This window comes from Nelumbo lutea, chromosome 6 (genome assembly GCF_056320005.1).
Source record: "Nelumbo lutea isolate HS-2025 chromosome 6, American lotus-T2T, whole genome shotgun sequence".
NCBI classification, from domain to species: domain Eukaryota; kingdom Viridiplantae; phylum Streptophyta; class Magnoliopsida; order Proteales; family Nelumbonaceae; genus Nelumbo; species Nelumbo lutea.
This window is the reverse complement of record NC_142689.1, coordinates 6,668,365-6,689,234: the sequence shown is the minus strand read 5'-3', so window position 1 is coordinate 6,689,234 and position 20,870 is coordinate 6,668,365. Positions and strand designations below refer to the sequence as shown.

Genomic DNA, 20,870 nt, shown 5'->3' with positions numbered 1-20,870 from the left:
GAAGGAGTACAAATGAATTTACGCTGTACATATTTGCATTTGTACTCTTTCCAAACTGAGCCTTAGATTAACCTGCTTTATTTTTAACACTTCTCAATTAACACTGTATTCCATAAGAGAATATCAGAAAAGGGAAACAATACAGCAGTACTGATGGATATCAACATACTCAAAATAGCATGAGCTAAGAAAAGCAACCAAACCCTTCTTCAGCTCTTAGTACATCTTATATCACATCAAAATTTCCCACACAAAAAGCTGATATCATAAAATAATACAATATTTCAATTGTAGAGAGCCACTTGAGTGGATCTCTTTGGCTACTAGCCTACTATGCACACATACAACAGAAGAGAAAATGTTAAGTGGAACAAGGTTGTCACAGTAGTGGTTTGGAAAAGAAACCGATCCATAATTTATCTTCCCTGAACAAGGCCACTAAAAACCTGGCTGTTCCCAGCAAGTGTTGCTTCCCACTCTATAGAGGAGAGGAGGATCTGTGAAAGGGAAATCACCACTTGCTTCATATCTGGTCGTAAAATGGCATCTTCATCTACACACTGCTTTGCCAACATGGCCATCTGCATGAAGAGATGCACCACAAAATGAGATAAGGGGTATACAAAATCATTTGCACTATCTCTGATTCTAGAAATGTCTTATTGTTCTCTATGATATTACACTAGTATTAGAGAGATCATTTTGTTTGCAAGTGGGTCAATCCTGGACTCAAGTTTCCTCGACTATGGGGCATCAACAATATCGACATTTTTGTTTTGTTGCCAGTAGAAATAAGAAAAAGAAAATCTGGGATCTGTGTTGGTGCATACAAATGGATTGCTTTTCAATGACCGATCATATCTTTTATTAATGTGTATCAAAAGTGAGAATTTTGGTTGGAAAGCAAAAATATAGAAACATTTCTCTGGGTTTTCCCTTTATTTTTCAGTTCTATTGCATGGGGAAAATATTAACTGGATCATTGTCCTCACAAGGGCTGAAGGCTTCATGACAGTACTTGATTGGGCAGAAAGACCAACCATGATAGATATTAGAAACAATATAGAGTCGGAACAAAAGTGAAATTCCTTTTCCTACTTTACCTTGTATACACAATCATGTGGGTACAAATCCATCAAACTAGGATCAATGCAATCCTTCAAGCTTGACATGCTCATTGAGTTGGGAGAGTTCCTAAGAGCTGCTAACATCTGTGAAATTGACCAAAAATCAGATATGACAATGTAAAAGTCCATATTCTGTGGTACTACATGCTTATCAATGGATAGTCCAGAACAAGATAACGTCAAATAAGTCCACGGTGCAAGGAAAATGAGGTCCATGAAACTGCAATTTAAGGACCTTAATAAGACTCACCAAGCCCGAGAATTTACTCTATAAAAGGTCAAAATGATATAATTTTGGAAACTTTCTGATCACTGTGTGACAAAATTGGGAGCTTAGTTTCACTACAGTAAAATCAAATCTCTGAAAGGTGTTCTGGAATGGACATGAATGGTCAACATTTAAGCCTGGAGAAACATGCACTATGATCCAGTTAATGTTGATGATCATTTTGGCAAGGTTTCTATTAAAAATAAATTATAAGGTTCATGGTTTGATGTTTGCATATGAATCACAATAGAAAATGTGCTAATGTCAAGACAATTTTTGTCAAGTATAGGAACAAAACTACTTGTTGAACATAGGCTGAAAATATGAAGAAAAAACTCCAATTTCAAATGAAGAGAACTTGGAATAAGGTAAAGTAACAATATGAAGTTTATAGAAATTATATCATATGCGTTGAATTTACTCCAATGGCTCACTAGAAAATGCAACAAGATTTACAATTGACATTAAAATGTAACAAGATAAGACAACATTACCCTCTTAAAAGAAACTCATATCCTAATTAATGAATTTACAACCAAATGTCTCATCGTCAGCTAGATGGATAGGATGGTTTGGACATGTGGAAAATCAGGGAAATTTTCCGTGAGGTCCTTCTAATAATAAGTTGATACTCCGAGATGAAGGCAAGTTTCCAAACTCACAAATATGGGGTACTGCTGTTCCATCAAAAGTGGTGTTTTTGGTGTTGACCTCAATGCTAGACAGGTATCTAACAGTGGGAAATTTGTTGAGAAGGGGGATGGTGATGGACAACACTAATTGTAATCTATATGGATGTATAGAAATGGTGAACCACCTGTTACTCCATTGTAGATTCTCCACCAAGATGTGGATGAAGGTACAAGGGATATTTAGAATGAGAGGATGCTTGCTGGAATCAATATAAGAACTTCTGGAATGTTAGCACTTAGCAGCTAGTGTGGAGGATGATGCCTACTGCTGTATTTTTTGATCATTTGGGGTGAAAGAATGCCTGAATTTATGCTACACAAAGAATGTTATTCTTTAGAGTAAATGGTGGCAAGAAAAATCCAAGGAATGTTATACTCATGGGTGACTGCTAATAAACTATTCAAAGGAACTAAGGCCTTATAATTCTTTTTTTTATACTATCTTTTTTATAGTTAGATGACTGTTATATATGAAAATAATTTATCCTTTATTCCCATTGCACATTACTTTGTTGTACATGGGTGCTGATATTTTATTATTCCTTACCTTCTAATAAAATAATAACAGCCAACAGCAAGACTTACAATAGATGCCAATGATCGTCTTTCAGGATTTTTCATCAACACGCCTTCAGTTCGTGTAATTGCTTCCTTTCCTGATATTAGCTCAAAAAGAACAACACCAAATGCATAAACATCGCTTTTGGTTGTTGCCAGGCCATCACTCAAATATCTGTTCAAATAACCGCAACAGGAAGCATTGAAAAACTAGATTCTAGAAGAACTTATCATAAATCTGAATTACTCTTCAACACTTAATTTGCTTACTCTGGCGCCAAGTAACCAAAAGTCCCCACAACTCTTGTTGCAGAAGCTTCTCCTTCACCAGGTTTTGTAACAAGTTTTGATAGCCCAAAATCAGAAATCTACATCAGAATTACTGAGTCAATCAGATGAAAATAATGAAAACTAGAAACAGAAATCATTAAGCACAAAGCAATCACAACCTTTGCCCTGAAGGCACTATCAAGTAAGATGTTACTTGTCTTTATATCACGGTGAACATAATGTGTTTTGGTATGCTCATGAATGTATTCCAAACCTCTAGCAGCATCAAGTGCTATCTGAACCCTCATAATCCAAGACAGAGATGTATGACCTGGAGACCCAGATATCATCCGCAAATGTAAGGACCAAATGCATGTACAAGTTAGAGAAATAAATCAAATAGAGTGTAATACTGTATTCCACATGCTGTAAAGAGAAAACATACTCAACTGGAGCCTGCAAATGGAAATAAAAAAATAAAAAAAAAGTACCATGGTACTATCATTTTCTTTTGGGTAAAAGGTGGTATTCGATTCAGAAGCCTGCACCTTTTTCTTTTCTTTTTTTTTTCCTTCTATATCCAAAAGAGTAGGGGCCATTGCTTGATGAAAAAGTAAAATGTCAGGCTGACAAGCATGATAACACAGATTTGAATCTAAGAGCAGCGACTATGTGCCCAAAAAAATGCCAAAGGTTAATATTCATATCCAGTTTACCCCTCCCAGGAACCTGGATGGCTGGGGCCGTCATTGGATAATGACCCTTTTTACATTCAAAAGAGCAAAAGATGCTTTTTAAAAAGAAACTTGTATTTAACTGAAGCCTGCACATACATACGAGTATTATGGTATTATCTTTCCTTTTAATTTTAGTTTCCATAGATTGGTTGCAATAAGGTTGATATAAATGTGAAAGTGCAAGAAAAATTAGAATATAACATAGAATTATTATCTGCAATTGTGAGTTTGTGACATTCAGAGCTATGCCATAGAAAAGTAGGGGCGCCATATATTAATAGACAAATGCTATCAGACAATACTGTATGTTTTGTCCTAGACTATTGCATGCTATCAAACATGGTGAGACCCATGTCTGTACTCTGTAGCACATGGAGGTAAAGGGTGACCAACAAAGTGTTGCCTTCTGGCATTGCTAACATATTACTAACATCAATATACTCCAGCAGACACACTCACATACATGCCTAATCTGTACTATTATATGTTTATGCATGTGTGGAGGGGGTGGCAAGGTATGGATTCAGTAGACAAGTCATATAGCAAAAGATCTAGATGACCTAGCAATCTTCCAGTAGGAGATCCTACTCTGGCCACTGTTGGGGAAACTTTCAACCCCAAAGTACCTTCCATCGTGGTAGAACAAACCCTTTCCTTCTGGGCACATTTCCTAGACGATTCAGAGAGTAAAACCTGCAATGTCTAGCATTACTTTGGAACAAATTGAATACATGATAAGGTATAAAACTTCATTGACAGGGAATTTAATACATGGAAAATCTTGAGGGTACTTTCTGGTGGAAAGTCTAGACCTTATCATCCCTCTACCTGGCCACATAGGAAGCTCCTCTAAAGAACTCTTTGGTGACCATTCAACAGAAAGGAGGGGAACGCCATCCTTCTGCAAAAATCTCAACTTATCCTACTTGGTGAAGCCTAAGTCCAGATTAAGTATATTGTTATTGTACAGGTAATGAAGAATCATAACAGGATAGAGTTTGTATTATACAGGAAAAAAATACCAGTTTCTTTAGTTGGAGCTTGGAACCCATTTGTTTGCAATCCATAGGATTCACCCATCATGGATTCATCCAACGGGGTAATCTTGATAGACACACTTCTTTCTACAGGACGATTCACTTTTTTTCATAATAGCATCAGGTTCCCCTTGGAACCTGATGTGTAAGAGCTTTTGGGGTATATGGTGTATGCTAGTCTACCATCTCTAACAAATTTGTATATTCTGTTTTATATCTTTAATAGTAAAATTTTTTATTGCTATTGATCAAAATAATAATCAAAACTGGCCCAAACCTGGAAAGAGCATATCATGAATAATGTCTCAATTGCAGGTAAGTTATAATATTCAAGCATGAAATAACATTTTCTTTGATCAATATATGTTAACATATTGTTTTACCAAAAAGAAGAAAAATCTTGAGCAGATACTAGAAAGAGAAAAGGCATCATAAGAACCAACTAAGTGCACACGTTTAAGTTGTTGCAGGCATTTCTATATGAACATTTGCGCCACCACATAGAAACGCTTTCTTACCCTTGTTTTGAGGATCATGTAGATGACTACGAAGAGAACCCTTCTGAGCAAACTCATAAACAAGGAATAATTCATCATCACTAGCTGCAAAGCCAATCAATTCTACCTTGACAAAATTAACAAACCTAGGGTCAATGCTGAAGTAATTAGAAATGATAGAAGTAAAACAAAAAGTTCTAATACATGGGCACAGGGGGTTTTACCAAATTTTTATGATGAACCTTACATAGAACTTTCATCTCTACCATGAATTCCTTCGTTTTTGTTGTAGTCATTCTCTTGATTGCTACCTCCTAAAGGATTCAAATTTAAATAACTGATGACTTCACATAATTACAAGTATGAATTCTAATGTCAAAGAACATAAAGCAACAGACCTGCTCCCGAAGAAGTCCATAATAGACAGAGCCATATGTTCCATGCCCAAGTAGATTTGAATCAGAGAAACCATCAGTTGAAGAAAGTATTTCTTCGTACATGAAAACAACAGGCTTGTCCATGTCAAATAGATCAGGCCCCATCACTACAAGAAATGAGATTAAGCTCAATACCCATTAAATAATAAAATGAGAGGGAGACGAAAAAGCATAATAATAATAAGAATAACAACAATAATAATAGTAATAATAATAACTGTTACATATTATTTTATATTAATATTAATAAATAAAACCAACCATGAGCCAACAGAAGTTATTTGTAGCACATAGAACTCCTTGTTGCAAGTAAATAGCGGAAAATGTTTTCTTCATTATCATGTATTGGATCCTGAAGTGTCTCACATGGATAAAGTGAATGAAAGATACATCCAGATATTTTACTTAATTTTGGGCAACCTAAAGTGAATGGTTTTTTCCCTTTTGATACAGATGATGTGAAAAGAATCTGCAGTTTTCAACTTTTAATTGAACAAATTCTCTTGAACAAAATTAATGGGCATAGACATTTGGATTGACCATGGTGTATCTTTTTCTTTTCGTACCAATAACAAGAAGACTTTATTAGAAATTTAGAACAATCTGAAGGAGAATAAAAAAAAAAAAAGCAAAAATTCAGATGCCCAAAGGCCCCAAACCTGTTGAGAGTTTGCTGTATTTAATTTCTTCTTAATTAGTTGAGGTTATTGGGCCCAAGGCCCATTAGTTTAGTGCCTTTTTAAGTTGCTGTTCTAGGTCTTTTTAGAGTATTGAGAATAGCCACCCTATTAAGGGTATATTTGACTTTGGACACACTTTATTTCTTAAGTATAAAAGTTAATGGGAGAGGCAGCCATCTCTCTATTGGCTTCTCTTCCCTTTCTTCCATCTCTTTCTCCTCCCTCTGCTCCTCTACTTCTTTTCTCTTCTCTCTTCTTTTCCAGCCTTTTTTTATTTTTGTTATTTGCTACTAGGGTCTAGGATTATGTTCAAGCCTTTATACAAGGCAAAGATACTAACAAATAATCAACCCACCCAGTGAAAACAGATCACAAATCCCAAATTTTCTTAATGACGGCAGTAAAATTTCAATTTTATCTATATAATTATATGCATATACACAACTTTGAGCTAATTATTCCATAATTTGATCCTCAATAAATTCAGAAAAGAAAAAGAGAAGGGTTGTGGAGGAAGAAAAAACCTGTTGGTCCAAAACTAATAGCACATAAAGAGATGAGATTATTTATTAATGCTCCTGTATGATCTATTTGAGTGAATAAGTTTTGCATAGTTGACCTTAAACATGCACCCAAACTTTGCCTGAAAATGCACCATTACTGAAGGGGACTTTCTCATCTCTTTTTTGTCAGTTACAAGTTCTTTACAACAACGGAAGCCTCTAACCAATGTAACAAAAGAAAATGCATCTCACATGCTGGCACTGGTATGACAAAAAACATGAAAAAAAAAGAACTTTCTTTTTTTATATTGCTGTCTTTAATCATAAGTAACTAGGTTATTATGGTAATGTAGATCTCATTAACGCCATGTATTTTTGATGCACCTAGGCATATATCCATGTCTCTGTTTCATAGTTAGGTCATTATATATGCATATGTTTGAGATAGTTTTACTGCAGAATGGCATTGAGTATAAATATTACCACTGGATTATAACAATTTTTTACCAACTTATGCAATTTGTTTCTACCTTTATTCATCAAAATTACCTGTAGCCAACTGGCAAGAATGAATCATTACAATTAACAATACTATTCTTCTTGTTATAATTATTTTGACAGGTAACTAGCAAGAAAGAATTGTGGGAACTAGATGTCCTGAATTCCTTTCTGTGAAAGACCAGAGTCATTCACATAGAAAACCCAAATCACCAATACCAAAAATTTGATGCCTTTTCAGCTAATATTCATTATAAGCTGCTAAAGAAGAGCTGACTGTTTATAGAGCCAACATACGGACATTCAGATAGTATTCCTTCATACGGACGTATAAGCTTCAGAAAAATTATTCAATTTACAGGATTCAGAATCAAGGAGATAATAACAATGAAAGAATGAAATATATACAAGTTTGGAACCTTTAGATTTAAAAAGGACATGTATATGTCTATGATCTGATGAAAGTTCATTACCAAAAAAAGAAAAAAAAAACAACAGGAAAGGTAATAATCATCAATTATAAAGCTATCCATTCTGGTATAGGATTTAAGACCTTTAGGAATATTTATTTGGTAATTGCTAACTTCACAGTTGGTTGACCTATAGTTCCCTGGATTGAAGCAGATGGACCTCCCTGAAGCACAACAGAAACTTGTTTGAAGAATGTGGAATTTATGAGGGATCTTTCCATCAGGATCTTTTTCATGATTTCCTGGGCCTTGGGCAGAGCAGATCGATGACTTGAATGAAAGACAGATACATATGGACACAAATATTAGCAGAAGGCCGACGGCTAAGCTCCCTATAATCCACCAATATGGAAAATGAGCCTTATGATTCACCTTATTTGCTGCAGAACAGGTAGTATAGAAGTTACTCATGCTAATAGAAATATGAGGCAATATAAAGTAAAACAAAAGTAAAAAAGTAAACGAAGAAACATCTTTTTCCTCCTGGAACCACATTAGAATCACACTTGAAATGTTTTGGAATTTTTTGATAACTAGATAGGTTTTATTAAAAACAATGGAGAAGGCCCCTACACATAAAAGAAGAACAATAGGGAAAATGGAAGTTCAATGACCATAAATGGAACCTTCTGAAGGTTTAGGTCTTCAGTCCACCAAGCATTTATGGATATCCAACAAGCTTTCATAGTTTTATTTAGTGGATAGCATCTATATCTAGATAGAACCCAATCCAGCCTTTGATATTCATGCTTCCTTTTTAAATATAGATATTGAACATTATGTTTCACAAATAGTTTGAAATGGGTACCATGTTAACATGGGCATTTGAAACTTTGGAGTAAACTCCATGGCAAACATCTTGCCCATGCCATGTCCAACATCTTCACCTACTTTTCAGAAAACCAGAAGATGATATGAGAAGCCGCACATCCTTTCGTAATTGGATTCTTTTTAATGTATCTGGTCATGGTTTTTATTAACCCCCCTCCCCACCACACACACACACAAAGAAAGAAAGAAGAAAGGGCTCAAACATAGACCAAAAAGAAAGAGGGAAAGAAAATAAGTGCTTCTTTGCTTCATGATGCAAATTATAAAATTACAGTGGAAATTTCATAGAAAATAAAATGATGGGATCAAATTTGCCTTGCTATCCAACTCAAGGGGTCTCCGAGATACATCTCTTTAGTTATTGCTTTTTGCTCTTCTTCATTAGCTCAACAATGAAACATTTTCTTTCACAATTTAGAAATATAATGGAGCTCCAGTAGTTTAATCTGGGACTGGAAAGCACATTTCTTTTTCGAAGTATGCCTATTAGCCTCTCCGCAAACTTCTATTGAGTTTTTCCTATTTAACTGTAAAGTTTTTTTTTTTTTTAATTCTTAGAATTCAGTTACAAAGATCAGAAAAACTGGCTGCATAACATAATTGATATACTAATATGAACAGATTTACATCATTTAATAGATTCAAAACAAAAGCTGTAACTGATTCATAATTTTCAAGATTTGTATAAAACTGATGAACCATAAAATAAAGCATAGCACCTGAAAAAGTGTAAACAGAAGGTGCAGGTCCAGGTCCAGGAGTGGGAGAAATGTCCTCCAGAGGATAAGGCTCGCCAGGAACTACCAAAATAATAACATCATGGTGAGATAAGGTACATATTTGTGAATAAGGAATATTTAAGAAACTGAAGGGAGACTATGTTGGCATAGAACCTATTTTTCTAATTAGCCAGTCAAATAATAATAACAGGAAAATGTTTGTAAGATCAAATTTCCAAAATATGCAATGAAAAGTAAGTGGTGTTACATTCTCTGGTAGTCTGGTATTTTAGGTTTTTATCTTCATTTTTCATATTGGGATTATACCACCATTGGAGGATATTTAGCATCCCCCTACCATGCATTATGGGATGTTCAGTGCATATGGGCATATAAAACTCTCTATAGGAAAATAGAACTGTATGATTACCAATCAAAAGGAAAAAAAAATTGTGACTCTTCCTTGGGCTGTTTCAGTTCAATTTGTCAAAAAAGTCAACAGATAGACTAAATACCCATGTCTTCAAGATGGAGAAATACAATGAGGAAAAGCTGCATAAAGTAGTGCAGCAACATAATGCTGCCTTGTTGTGGCAGGAAGAACAGCATAAGTGGATCCTGCTGGATCATTTCTGTCTTGATACTAGAGCTTTTGCTACAATTGCAGGCAGGCTATGGCACATTGGCACTTATATAGAAACCTAGTCCATACTTTTTTCCAGATATGTAAGAAAAATTGTATTGAAAGAAAAAAGAAATGGGAAATACTTCATGCTAAAAATATATTAGCGCACCAGCATTTTAATTTAGCTGTAAAAAAAGATGTTTTACATAAAACACACAAAAAAATTCAGTCCAAAATTTAAAATTTGGAAGCAAAAAGCCTCTGTACTCCAGAAAAATGAAAATGAAAAACTATAAGGAGCTTACTAAGCTAAAAGACTTTGTCAACTTTGACCTGTTCCATACTGTGCTTTCAACATAAAAACAATTCAAGTCCCTAGAGTATATTTGAATGAAACAATTCATTTGATTGTCCATCATAGGGCATCTTCAATCAGCCTGCTGTTTCATGTCACTCCCACTCTAAACTAAGTTTAAACACCTATTAGTCCATTTTTGTCTCTGGTTAAAAATACTTTGGCCATGTTTCTCTGGCCAAGAGGTATAATTTTGTTATTGTAGATTAAAATCCTTCTGTGGTAAACCATTATAAGATGAATCTTAGCCATTCAGCCCAACCAAAAACCCATCTATCAAATGAAAATTCAAAAGCTCACTACCTATATGACTTTGGTCAGTTATATGGTATTGGATATCTCCAAAGAGACATCCATGCATATGCTGCCAATAAGTCATCAAAAGAGAATTGTTACCGGATATCTTACACACTTTGGCATTCAAGTACCAGAAGGAATATTTTGGAGTGGGGAGAAGCAGGGTCTGATGAGGGAATGCATATGCTTTTGTTGAACATTTTGAATGTTTCAATAAGTATGCAAGTAAAGTACATCAGTGAAGAAATTGCAACCCAAGTCCATAAAAGTAGAATATGCAGCTTTCTAGACCAGCTCTGGAGATTAATTGACCCAGTGAATAGAATGCCTACTTATATTTTGTTCAATCATAGCACAGAAAAAATATCATTCAGAAGGATGCATTTCCAAGATAACTATATGTAGAATTTGGGCCAGTAACATGGTAGGTACTACTAGTGATCCAACATAAATTCCATATATTCTTCTGCACAGAGAAGTACTCTGTAACAACCATTTTATATGAGGTATTTATGAACATTTATTAATTCATTCATTTACATGCCTACCGAATGAAAAAGAAGAAATGGCATGTGCTATGCAAGCTCCTCTATTCTAGGCGAGCTTTCCATCCCAGATGCCACATAGTGCTTGGTTTGCCCAAGCTTTGCTTGATATAATTTCATGAAGCGTACTTCCAATTATGTGCTTCTGCACTGTCTAGGAAAATTCTATCTGGTCCGCATTTTAGTTTAACCTTAACCTATATGGGTCATAATTTTCCACAGTTGATGATTTGGGACTAAGGCAAAACATCTCAACTACTTTTTGATCCATTAAATGGGTTCAGGATTTGCAGGTTTATTAGGTTGAGCAGAGTTTTCCAAAAGAGAAAGGGCTATGAGTGTTGTTCTTCAAACAATTGCACTACAGGAAACTCTATTGACAACTGATGCACCTTAGCATTGTAATTGCTTCCACTTGCACATGGAGGGTAACTACATAAACAGGCGTTCAAGAAGGAAAGAAACAAATGCAGGAGAAAAACTTACCCGAATTTAGTGGAATGTAATAAACGGTCCCAACAGAAACATTATCAGGATTGGAAATTCGATTGATCGCCTCTATACTGTCCATGCTCACTCCAAATCTGCTGGCCAAGGACTCAATCGTGTCCCCGTCTTGCATTACATAGCTCATCAAGTAATTCCACAACCCGCTTGAGCACCCACATAACAGGTGCAAGGAGACCACAAGGCCAACGCGCGCGCTCCGCGTGGAGTTGGGCAAAAATGCAAGTCCTCCGTATGCCTCTATGACCATGTCGTAGACAGATCCGTCATCCTCCCTCACCGTGAAAGTTGTATTGGTCATGTACTTCTTAGCAGAAGCAGCACAGGAACAGTTCTTCCTGATGAATAGATAATCGCGATTGTCCCCCTCGACCGTCACATCTTCCGGCAAGACATCGAACATGCTCTGTATCAGGGGCAGAGTTGGGATCCGATTTGGCTTGAATGCGAGAAATGAGGTGCAGAAGCGGGTGGTGTCTGAGCAATTCAATGGAGTAGGGTATGAAAACGAGCGTTGTAGGTTCAGAAGTAAGACCAGAATCGAGAAAGAGATCTTCACAAGCTTCATAGAAGCTGCTTCAGTAAAAACTAGAACTTCAAACAAAAAAAAAAAACAGAACCAGGATACAAGTCTCAGACAAAAATAATGTAAATCGTGACAAGCAGAAACTATGCAGCAATGAATCTAACTACTCAAAGTTGGCAGCTTTTAGTGAAATCAAATTAAGAACCCAACAACACACGAATTTGGAGAAGAAATTTCAGAAGGGTAAAAACAGAGTTGTAAGCTCAAGAATGAGAAGTGAATTACAGAGGACGGATTCAGAGTTAAGGAAGGAGAAACAAATACAAGCAAGAAATTTTAGATAAAAAATAGTGAATGATTGAATAAAGAATTGAAGTCTGAAGAAGGTCGTGCTAAATTTAGCGGGGTTGAGAAGAAGAAGAAGAAGAGGAGATTAGTATGTATAAATTAGTACTACTACTAAAGAGGAGGCATTCAAGGACAAGAGCAAGACATGAGATGAGACCACTGTAAACTCTGCATTTCTTCTTTCTTTTCATCTACACCTACAATTCAATAATAAACAACGTAATAGCTGGGTGGTTAGTTCGTGTTCGTGAGAGAGCAGTAAGCCGGTAAAAGACCATAAATCGGAAAGCGACGAGTTTTTGCTTTATTTTTTTTCCTAGGCGACGAGTTCTTAATTTTATTTTTAGATTCTTTAACGGAGACGAGATGAAAAGGGCAAAAAAAGAAAAATGAACAACAATACTAAAGAGTACGGGCTAGTCAACTCTGAAATTTAAGATACAGCGCTTTGTGCATTTTTTTTGGGGGAAATTTCTTATTAGTATCCTGTATTTGGGTCTATTGTTTGTTTGGTCCCTAAATTTTAAAACGGAATAATTTAATATCCAAACTTTTAAAATGTGCAAATCTAGTAGCCCTTCAAGTGTTTTCTAATTCTTTTTATCAATCATTTAAATATTGATAAAAAATAAACATTCCCAATCCTTACTTTTTATGTTCAAAAAAGTTGGAATCATCAAAATGCCCACTGTCAACTTTTTTGAATAGACGAGGCAAGGATTTGAGATTCTATTTTTTATCAATATGTAAATGGTTGATAAAAAAATTAGATAACACTCATTTAATAGCTGATTAAAAGATTGATTAATGATATACATTTTGAAAATTCTCATAGGTGCATTGAGAATATTTCCCGTGGATAATAATTAATAAGTACAGGAGATATTCGCAATGCATGATAAGATATGCGTGTGAGGCGCCGGATGTAACGAGCAGATCCGGTCTCTGCGAACATAGGGATCTGCGGGCTGGGGCCAAGTGTCTGAACGGCTATATAGCCAATTATAAATGAACACGTCAGTGCTTCGTAATTTGTATATATGGGCCCATTTTGCATGCATGGATATGGACCTATATGTACGGCTTGTTCACTCGTGGTTAGGTGTCTAAGTAACGTGGCACCGACTAAAAAACTGATGACAGACCAATTGTATATTTGTATGATACCGGAAGATATTTATTTAACCAATGTACGATGGGATGTGCTGTGCCTGTGAGGAGAAATCCGGATTTTCTCCTGAAGCCATCTGCTTGAAATTGAAACAGTGCCCCACTCGACACTCGTGGTGTATACAAGTAGAACTGTAGACAAGTCTGACTAGGATGGGGGGAGTAATGGTGGAAAGCTGTCAGAGCCAACAGAACAGAGTGCAAAAGAAGAGATTTTTTTTGGTGAAAAATAATTCACGGTTTTGGCAACCAGAAGCCGAATATCGGTTGTGGTTGGGACGACAGCCAAATATACAGTAATATAGAATGAATTGAAGGTCCTCGATAGGAGTAGGGGCGTAACGTAAAGGTGGCGGGTCCACTCCCACTGTCCCACCGGCCACCACCAAAAAAGAAAGTAGTGAAAAAGAAAGAATGAATTGAAGGTCCTCGATAAAAGGAGAATGTTGACGTGTCTATGTCTTGGTAGTAGGATTCGAACCTTTCGTAACTGTTCTGTTTTGTTCCCATGATAATACGTGTGTATATGGATGAAAAACAATTAATATCAAATCATTCTATAGTCTATACTATACTTGTATTACTGACACTGAGAGGCAATGCAGCCCGGGCTGCTCAGCTCAGCTCTTATGTGCAGTGTCCGTGGAATCAAAATTAATGCAAAAGTTAAGTTACGCTGCAACTGCAATCATTCAGTTTTAAGAAGAAACCAAAACTTTTTGGCGCCCAGCCGGCTCCACGTGAGAGGACTTGGGAATTGGGATCTGTGAGCGCCTCACATCTCATCGTGCATTGGAATTGTCTCTCGTAATATACAAGTATGAGAGATATTACCAATATACGATGGGATGTACCTGTAAGGCGTTATGTGTAAAGCTTAGATTCGGTGTCAGGACGTACTTCATTTAAAGTGGTGATTCCGGATCTATTTTTCACATAGGGTGTCTTACACCGATCTCACAGCATTTTATGACTGCATATTAAAAATATTTTCAGTACTTATCATGGAAGATGTTTTTACAAGGTGAAAGGTGGGTACAAAGCGCGCGCTCGGTGAGTAACAGATCCAATTCATCTTTTAAGTCATCTCTGCCTAAGATGAGATGTCCCTCCGTGGGAGCGGAGGCTAATCAATCTAAACAAACATAAGCCACAAAGGCTAATCAAAGACCAATGTGGCCAATGCACTTTACCAGACATTAGCTATTAGCCAAAAGGGTGGATATTTGATCAAATCAAATCGAACTAGCATCCTACACTAGGGGTGTATTTGTATCGAGTTTTAATCAAATAGTTTGTGCCTTACAATTTGAGTTTGAAACGAGTGTGAATCTTTCGAATTAATTATTCAAATTCGAGTTTGATCAATACAAAGTGCGGTTAAAGATCGCATGGTTCCATATTTATAATATTATATAATAATAATAATAATAATAATATATCATATATACTTATAAAATATAAAAATATATTAATGTTTAAACGTTCGAGTTAAACACGAATTAATAGGATATTTAGTCAATACATATCAAAATTTGACTCATCTCAGTTTTATTACACTCCCAGGGGTGCAATTTGGGCGGACCCAGTCCAAGTCCGAGCCAATCCAGCCCAAAATCTTACTTCAAAAAATTGGGTTTTTTTATTTTTTGGGTCAGGCTCAGGTTTAATCCTTAGGTAGCTTGGATCTAATTCAACTATACACATTTATACATACATACATGCATATAAACACATACACACAGATATATATATATATATATAATTTGCATGCATATTTGTAAATATACATAAATATGTCTTCATAAATACATACATATATACATATATGTGTGTGTAATTTTAAAGCGGGTTCATTAACCAACCCAAGTGCATCAAATTACATATTTACAAATTATAAAGTTGGGTTCGGGTTGGGAGGATTGGGCTTGACCTCAAGCTCGGTTCAGGCTTAGGCCTTAAGCCCAAATTTTATGGTTGGACCCGGGTTGACCCGACTCAACCCACCTGACTTGCACTCCTATACACCCCTATCCCAAGTTCACATTTGTGCCCTACAAACACCCAACATGCACATCTCAGCATGCATTGGAAACATCTCTTATATTTATCATTGAGAGATGCTCTCAAGTCTCAATACACAGTTGGGTTGTGTTGTGGGTAGGGTTGCGAATGGGTCGGATCCAACTTGACATACCCAAACCGATTGGGCTGATTTGGTTCCAAGAATTGGAGCTGACGGGTCAATTCTAGGTCTTGATATAGTGTCCTAATTATTATCAGCTTGGAACTGGTTCCATCCAACCCCTAACCGATTCAGACCTGACCTGAGCTATACATAATATATTATGTATATTAAATAAATTATATATATAATATACATATAATATTTAATATATACTAAATGCATTTATTTATTTATTATAATTAGATCTATCAAGTCAGACCCAATTATCCCAAGAACCAATTAGTTCAGTTTCGGGTCCTCAATATTTCCTATTGAATCGATTCTGATTCTAATTGATCCCGACCTAAACCCAACCCATTGACAGTCCTAGCTGTGGTGCCTTTGTTAGGCACCCTCTATGGGGCGCAGATGTGAATTCCCATATCTTAGACCTAATGAATTAAATATTGCAAAAAAAAAAAAAAATGGTAAAGTAAAGGAGGTTGTTTTCACCCTTGTCTTATGGCGTCCTTTTAGGTTTCGTCTCTGCACCTAATCAGACGAGTAATGACTAATGACTTCAACTAGAGTCCATTTCCCTTTGTTCACCAACCCTGTGCCTATGCAATTGCAATGTGCTTGCCCAATTCTGTGAGTTGCGTTACAAGCTGCCTTAGACCCCAAATTCCAAGGGGGCATCATGAAAATATACACATTTTGGCAAATGCTACCATGTGGATCATTGTTCCTTTTTAGAGGTGTAAAACGGGCCTTGTCACCTTTTTCAGAGATAATTTGGGAGGTCGGTCCAGTATGACCCACGGTCTAAGCCCATGAAGACATATACCCGGCACCGCCCGACATCACCCTATCAAGATCTTGGGTTTAGTTTTCCTAAAATCTAGCTTTTGGTTAAAAATTATTGGCCTAAGCGTCTGAGCCATTCATACTAGGTCACGAGTTGCACATTCAATGTGCTTGCAAACTTTCAAAGGCTATTTGTCCCACTCACTATTTTTGCCAAAAAAAATCCTTTCTAGCCTCAAATCCCAAATTTTAATAATTTTTTTTTATAAATAACAATTTAAAAATTAAAATAAAGAATATAATTTAAATATAAATTAATACATATATATACATACATATATTATATATAGAATATAATTATATATTATTTTATTGATATAATACTCGTTTATACCTATATAAATGTGTGTATATATACATATAAAATTGATGATGTGGCATGGTATGATTCATTCAACCCAAATGGTTGAACTAATAACCCATGACTTAGAGACAAAAACAGTTCAGCCTTCGGTTGGTTTTTAAAACATCTATCTTTCTGTACGATATGAAGTGAACTTGTAATCACACAACCCCTTTTATTGTCATGCATTCTCCATTATGACACCGGATTCTACCGGGTTCAATAAAGATATGGGCCAAGGTTTCTCACTTGTCATGTAAAACATTGTTTTATTTCATAGGTTAGTAAGACAGAAAGAGGGAGCACAACGCTGGCCTTATCGAGTTTAGTGTTATGCTCATAGAGTCCTCCATTGTCAATTATAATCAACTATAAGTATGTAAGGAAGAGGATGGTTGGCGCATGGGAGATGTCAGTAGACTTGGTTTGTATTGTGGACTGTTAGTGGCTCTAGACCGGCTTCCCCACTTTTATTCAGTGTTGCTGTTTACTGCTTATTAAGGCTCTGTTTGGGAAGAATGCATATACTGGTCCAGTGTATATATGCATTATGGTTTTTTTTTTGGTAAGAATGTATTTTTGTATTGAAAGTAACAGTTTTAAAATCTTCAATCAATATTCAAAATATCATTGTGTATCAGCTCATATCAATCGATATGTATTATGTCATGATCTTTTGATACATTTCTATATGAAGTATTTCGGGTCAGATCATGGTTCAGATGATAACCATGTTTACATAATCGATATGCTTTATAGTCGTTATTGATAATCAATGCATGTTTACATAATATATATATCGACAGATTTGACTAAAAACAGCTAATAAATATAAACAATGGATGGAATGGGAGAGAGCTGAGTTACAGCGCACGAGGGTGGGACCTTTGTGTTGTCCCATTCGTCTTGCATGTAAAGCTTTTGTCAGTTAAGGGAAATCCATCATAAATTGATAATAGTGGGAGTGGGACACCCCCACCATATGTTATTAGGGAAGCCTTTTCAGTTTTATCACTGCTATCATATTCGTATTAAGAAGGCTTTAATTAAGTGTGTTATTAATTAACCCTCTGGATTGAATTTGTCGCAATCGTACAAGCATATTGTGGAGAGAGAAAGAGAGAAAAAGTGTGCGTGTGTGGTGGTGGTCAACACGTTAAGCCAAGGCAAAGTATGGGCATTATATGTTGGAGGCCCCACTCGGATCTTGTTGTCTTTCGGATCTTAAGAGAGGAATAAAAAGAAATAATAATTTAGTTTGACCCTTAACCGAACTATGTATGGAAAAAGAAATACACCGCAATGTAGTGAAGCCACACTCATGTTTTTGGTGTAAATCTAAACCTTATTTATTTTTCTTATAATTCTACATTTTGGGAGATTAGAAATCCAATATCCCAATTTTTGTTATTTTCCCCATTTGTTTTAATGGTATTTTTTTTTTATTTCTGCATAAATCAAATCAACCAACTTGTTTCCTTTATTCTAAAAAATCTAATATTTCATGATATGAAGATTTTTATAATTGATCATTCAAATAATTTGTATAGCGCTCGGTAGGGTGCAGGTAAGGCGGCAAGAGGTGGTACAGAGGATGTCCGGAACGGGAAGGCTATGAAGGTAACGGAGGTCTGAGTGGTGATTGAAATAGGGTAGGGTATGGCAGTAGAAAAGCATACAAATAAGGACTTTTACTTTATATGTTTTACTCCTCCTTCCAAATAAAAGAATCCCGATTCTATTTTTATTCTCTTGCTTATAAAACGTCTGATCAACCACCCAATGCCGATAAAACGTCTGACCAACCCATTTTCATTTGTTTCACTGTACAGAACAAGTTAATTTGTTAGATCTGCATTACATGTGTTGGCTGTGTTAGCAATTCGTGCATGTTTGCCATTATAGTCTTTTCCTGATTTGTTTCAAGTATTAGTCGTTGGTAATCATTTTCTTTCATAAAATGCAAAATTCTATATGTCATTATTGTCCATGATTTCAAATGTCGAAAAATGCCAACTATCAATTTATCATCACACCAATAATGTACAAAAGTCAGGACAACAAAGGTTTTTCAAAATCTAGAAACAAGTTGTAATCTCCCAATTGCGTTCTATTATGTAATTTGCTGACCTTCTGCCGACATAATCTTTGAGACCCACACCTCATGAAAAGTGAAGATATATGTACGAACAACAGAAATATATATACACTAATTTTATGTTGTGGATAGAAAGAAAATGTATTAATTACTTGGTGCATGTTTTCTTAATAAAATTCTCACAAGAAGACAGCCATGATGGAGAACTCCGCTGAAGTAGACTAATTACTACCTATGAGACTCCAACTTAGAGACTCAACCAACCTTAGGTTTTGCGGAGGTTGGGTTTGAATTCTTTAGGCTCTGGGCCTGGGCCTGGAAATATAGTCACAATTCACCATGTACATTGTGTATTTTTGCAACATATATTTTTAATGATTTATGCAATGCATGTACATACAAATTTAAGTTAGGCTGCATTCGGTATTCCTTATTTTAAGGACTTATCTCCCTTCTATAGTTAAAAGCTTAATGTTGATAAAGGCATTTCAACTGCAAAAAGAAAATAAGGAATGCCAAATGCAACCCAAGTTTGTTAGCCATGAAAACAATAAAAACAGTGTAATTTTGCTTCACGGGTGTTAAGAAGACAATATGATTGGTTTTGTTTTTATTTTTGAAGTATGCCATATCAGCAAAAATGTATTGTTTTTCTTATTCTTATTTTCAAGAACAAAAATAATCAGTACTCCCTTATGAAGTATTCAATTTTCTTTTTCTTTTCTTTTTTTTTTTAATCAATAGTTAGTGCGCCACTACTTACAAAGCAGGTAGCAATGTTGGAAGATGCAAGATCTTATCCTATGTCTGGACTGGATTTCTAATAAGTATCTTCATCCCTGGAAAGTGGAAACAACAACAAAGGAAAAAAAGAAAAAGAAGGACAAACATTATGACCATATTAAAAGAAAGGGTAAATTTGAAAGTAGTCACTAAAGTGTAATCATCTCAGCCTCAGATAATGGCTCCAATATCAATATGTCTATGCTTCCTTCATTCTTGTACATTAGTCTCTTAACCCATAGTTGGTTTGTTTTTCTATCTTTATAATTTTTTATCCTCAATTCTGAAAGTCGGTGACCACTTACAAATTTTGTATATTGTATAGGTTTTCTTATATATCCCTTCTTTTCCTTATCTTTTTTCTTCAAACCAAATATAACCTCAGGTTGTATTTACTTTACGAATCTTGAATACAATTTTCTATCTTTTCCTTCAAACCAAACATAACTTTAGGGTTTATTTATTTATTTATTTTTGCTCTTAACTCCCTTTTCTATCCCATTATTTGCCCTTTTATAGATCGGGTTGGTTTTGTTTGGGAGGGTTTAGAGTCTTTAGACCAAAAATAAGAAGGCGATTCGGGAATCAGATCCACCGACATATTATTAATGTTGCTAGTGTTGATGTTTTGTATGAAGAAAACTAGGCTAAAGATGCAGGGAAGAGATTGAGAAAAATTGAGGGAAATTTTCAAAATTATGATGATGGGCCTCTTGGCTCCTAATCCCATGATTGGGGTCGGTTTGAGTTTGGTGGAATCAGGCAAGAGAAGAGAGTCCATGACTATTTCGTGTTACAAGTTACAACTACGTACGAGACCCAAGCACTCTCACTGACTCACTGTCCCACACACCCAGGATCTCTCTCTCTCGGACTCTGCAAGAGGCTACACCCCTCCAAATTCCAAATATCCAA

The 20,870-nt window shown here is 35.7% G+C and overlaps 1 protein-coding gene across 3 annotated transcripts; it reads right to left on the bottom strand.

Moving 5' to 3' along the window:
- Positions 1-132: 132 nt before the first annotated feature.
- On the bottom strand, positions 133-12,878 carry LOC148847071 (lysM domain receptor-like kinase 3). 3 transcript variants are annotated; one of them, XM_088951880.1, is made up of 11 exons: positions 11,633-12,878; positions 9,325-9,405; positions 7,858-8,154; positions 5,585-5,730; positions 5,411-5,500; positions 5,208-5,313; positions 3,095-3,246; positions 2,916-3,013; positions 2,673-2,820; positions 1,104-1,211; positions 133-581 (listed from the first exon to the last, which is right to left on the bottom strand). In XM_088951880.1, the coding sequence occupies exons 1-11, from the start codon at positions 12,219-12,221 to the stop codon at positions 417-419; spliced, it is 1,980 nt and encodes a 659-aa protein (XP_088808006.1). In that variant the 5' UTR covers positions 12,222-12,878; the 3' UTR covers positions 133-416. The 3 variants fall into 3 exon arrangements, with proteins under 3 accessions (XP_088808006.1, XP_088808007.1, XP_088808010.1); XM_088951881.1 differs by having other exon boundaries at positions 7,858-8,106; positions 11,633-12,792; XM_088951884.1 differs by lacking the exon at positions 7,858-8,154 and having other exon boundaries at positions 11,633-12,774.
- Positions 12,879-20,870: the final 7,992 nt, after the last annotated feature.

Coding starts and splice junctions, on each gene's coding strand:
- LOC148847071 (XM_088951880.1), bottom strand. CDS start 12,221: ATGAAGCTTGTGAAGATCTCTTTCTCGATTCTGGTCTTACTTCTGAAC. Junction 9,406..11,632: donor TTACATTCCACTAAATTCGG/GTAAGTTTTTCT, acceptor TTATTTTGGTAG/TTCCTGGCGAGCCTTATCCT. Junction 2,821..2,915: donor TTTGGTTACTTGGCGCCAGA/GTAAGCAAATTA, acceptor TTATTTGAACAG/ATATTTGAGTGATGGCCTGG.